General features: G+C 34.0%; 1 protein-coding gene across 1 annotated transcript in view; it reads left to right on the top strand.

Annotated features, from left to right (window-relative positions):
• The window catches only part of Cbr-tag-336, a gene marked incomplete at both ends in the record, with an annotated part of 5,356 nt that extends 4,402 nt beyond the window's left edge, over positions 1–954 (top strand). Inside the window, one exon of the mRNA XM_045238557.1 lies at positions 788–954. Within this exon, the coding sequence (XP_045097115.1) occupies positions 788–954 (167 nt within the window). The remainder of the gene's footprint in view (positions 1–787) is intronic.
• Positions 955–1,407: the final 453 nt, after the last annotated feature.

Genomic DNA, 1,407 nt, shown 5'->3' with positions numbered 1-1,407 from the left:
CACCTTTTTTTGAATTTTCTTCCTTTTCAACGGCGTTTTTTGGGAATTTCGGATTTTTTTTGAATTTTTTCGCAATAATATTCGGAAAATAGATAACTTTTAACACATTTTAATGCAATAAAAATTTTTGGTCGGAGTCCCCCTTTAATGAAAAATATATGAAACTGCAGAAATTTGAATTTTTATAGTTAGAAACGATTCTAAAGGTTTGGAATATTTGATATTTTTTTCTGAAAACTAATTTTCGAATTTCAAAGTTTTTGACTTAAAATATTCCTGAAATTAAAAAAAAAATCTGACTAGATTCCAAAAAAAAAAGTGTCGAAAAGGAGAAAAGAGGGAACGACTGAGAACCTAAATTATAGGATTTACATCCGGATTCCGAAATTTTGTTGGGAGAAATGAAAATTATAGTGTTTGTGTATGTTTTTTTTTTGAGACGGACCACCGATTGGTCAAAAACGAATCAAAAACGGAGCAAAAATCAACCGAAAGTTGACTAGAAACCAACCGAAAAAGGAAGAAAAACAGAGAAAAAGAAAAATCCTTACTAAAAAAGATTTTTACTGGGAAACATCCTTATTAAGAAAATCCTAAATGTTCACAAAATAGAAACATCCTCACTAAGGAATATCCTCACTAAGAAAGCTTCTTACTGAGAAAGATCATCTACTTTATCATTTTTTGGCTCTCAAAACCTGACCAAACACGAAAACTATGATAAAAAATTCATGATACATTGATAAATTGATACAAATAAAAAAGTGACTGATGCGGAAATGTTTAGCTATGCCATCCGGAGCAACACATTGGCCCCCGGCACCATCGGAAGCAGAAACGAAGGAGAAACGAAGCCTTTTAGCAAATAAACGAGACATAAAGATGACTTACTCCGGTTTCTTTGTTTTGAGAATGGGAAAGAAGAAGAAGGTGGGAGAGAAGGGATCTGCTTGATTTGTATCCTATTACTCACTTAATAATGGGAGAAGGAAAACGGTGGAGAGAGAGAAAGGTCAGAAGAGAAAGAAGGATTGATGACCCAAGAAGGAGTCTATTAAATAGTTTGAAATTTTAACTATGACACAAGAATCGAAATTGGAACTAAAAACGGACCACCAATTGGTCGGAAAATTGACCAGAAACGGATGAAAGTCGGTCCAAAGGCGAATGAACATCATAACAAAAATCGACCTGAAACGGACTAAAAACGGACCAAAAATGGACTAAGAACGTACCAAAAACTAACGGAAAATTGGCCATGAACGGATGAAAAACGAACCAAAAATGAACCAAATAGTGTTCTTCACATATGACACCTGCCTTCAAAAAATGGCCCTCCTTACCGTCAACTTTGAGCTCAATTATCTCGGTTCCTGGAATAGATATCAAAAAGATGTTAATTGACAA

Source organism: Caenorhabditis briggsae (genome assembly GCF_000004555.2).
Source record: "Caenorhabditis briggsae complete genome, chrV, whole genome shotgun sequence".
Taxonomy (NCBI): Eukaryota; Metazoa; Nematoda; class Chromadorea; order Rhabditida; family Rhabditidae; genus Caenorhabditis; species Caenorhabditis briggsae.
Note: the sequence above shows the minus strand (reverse complement) of the source record. Positions and strands in the feature narration are given on the sequence as shown.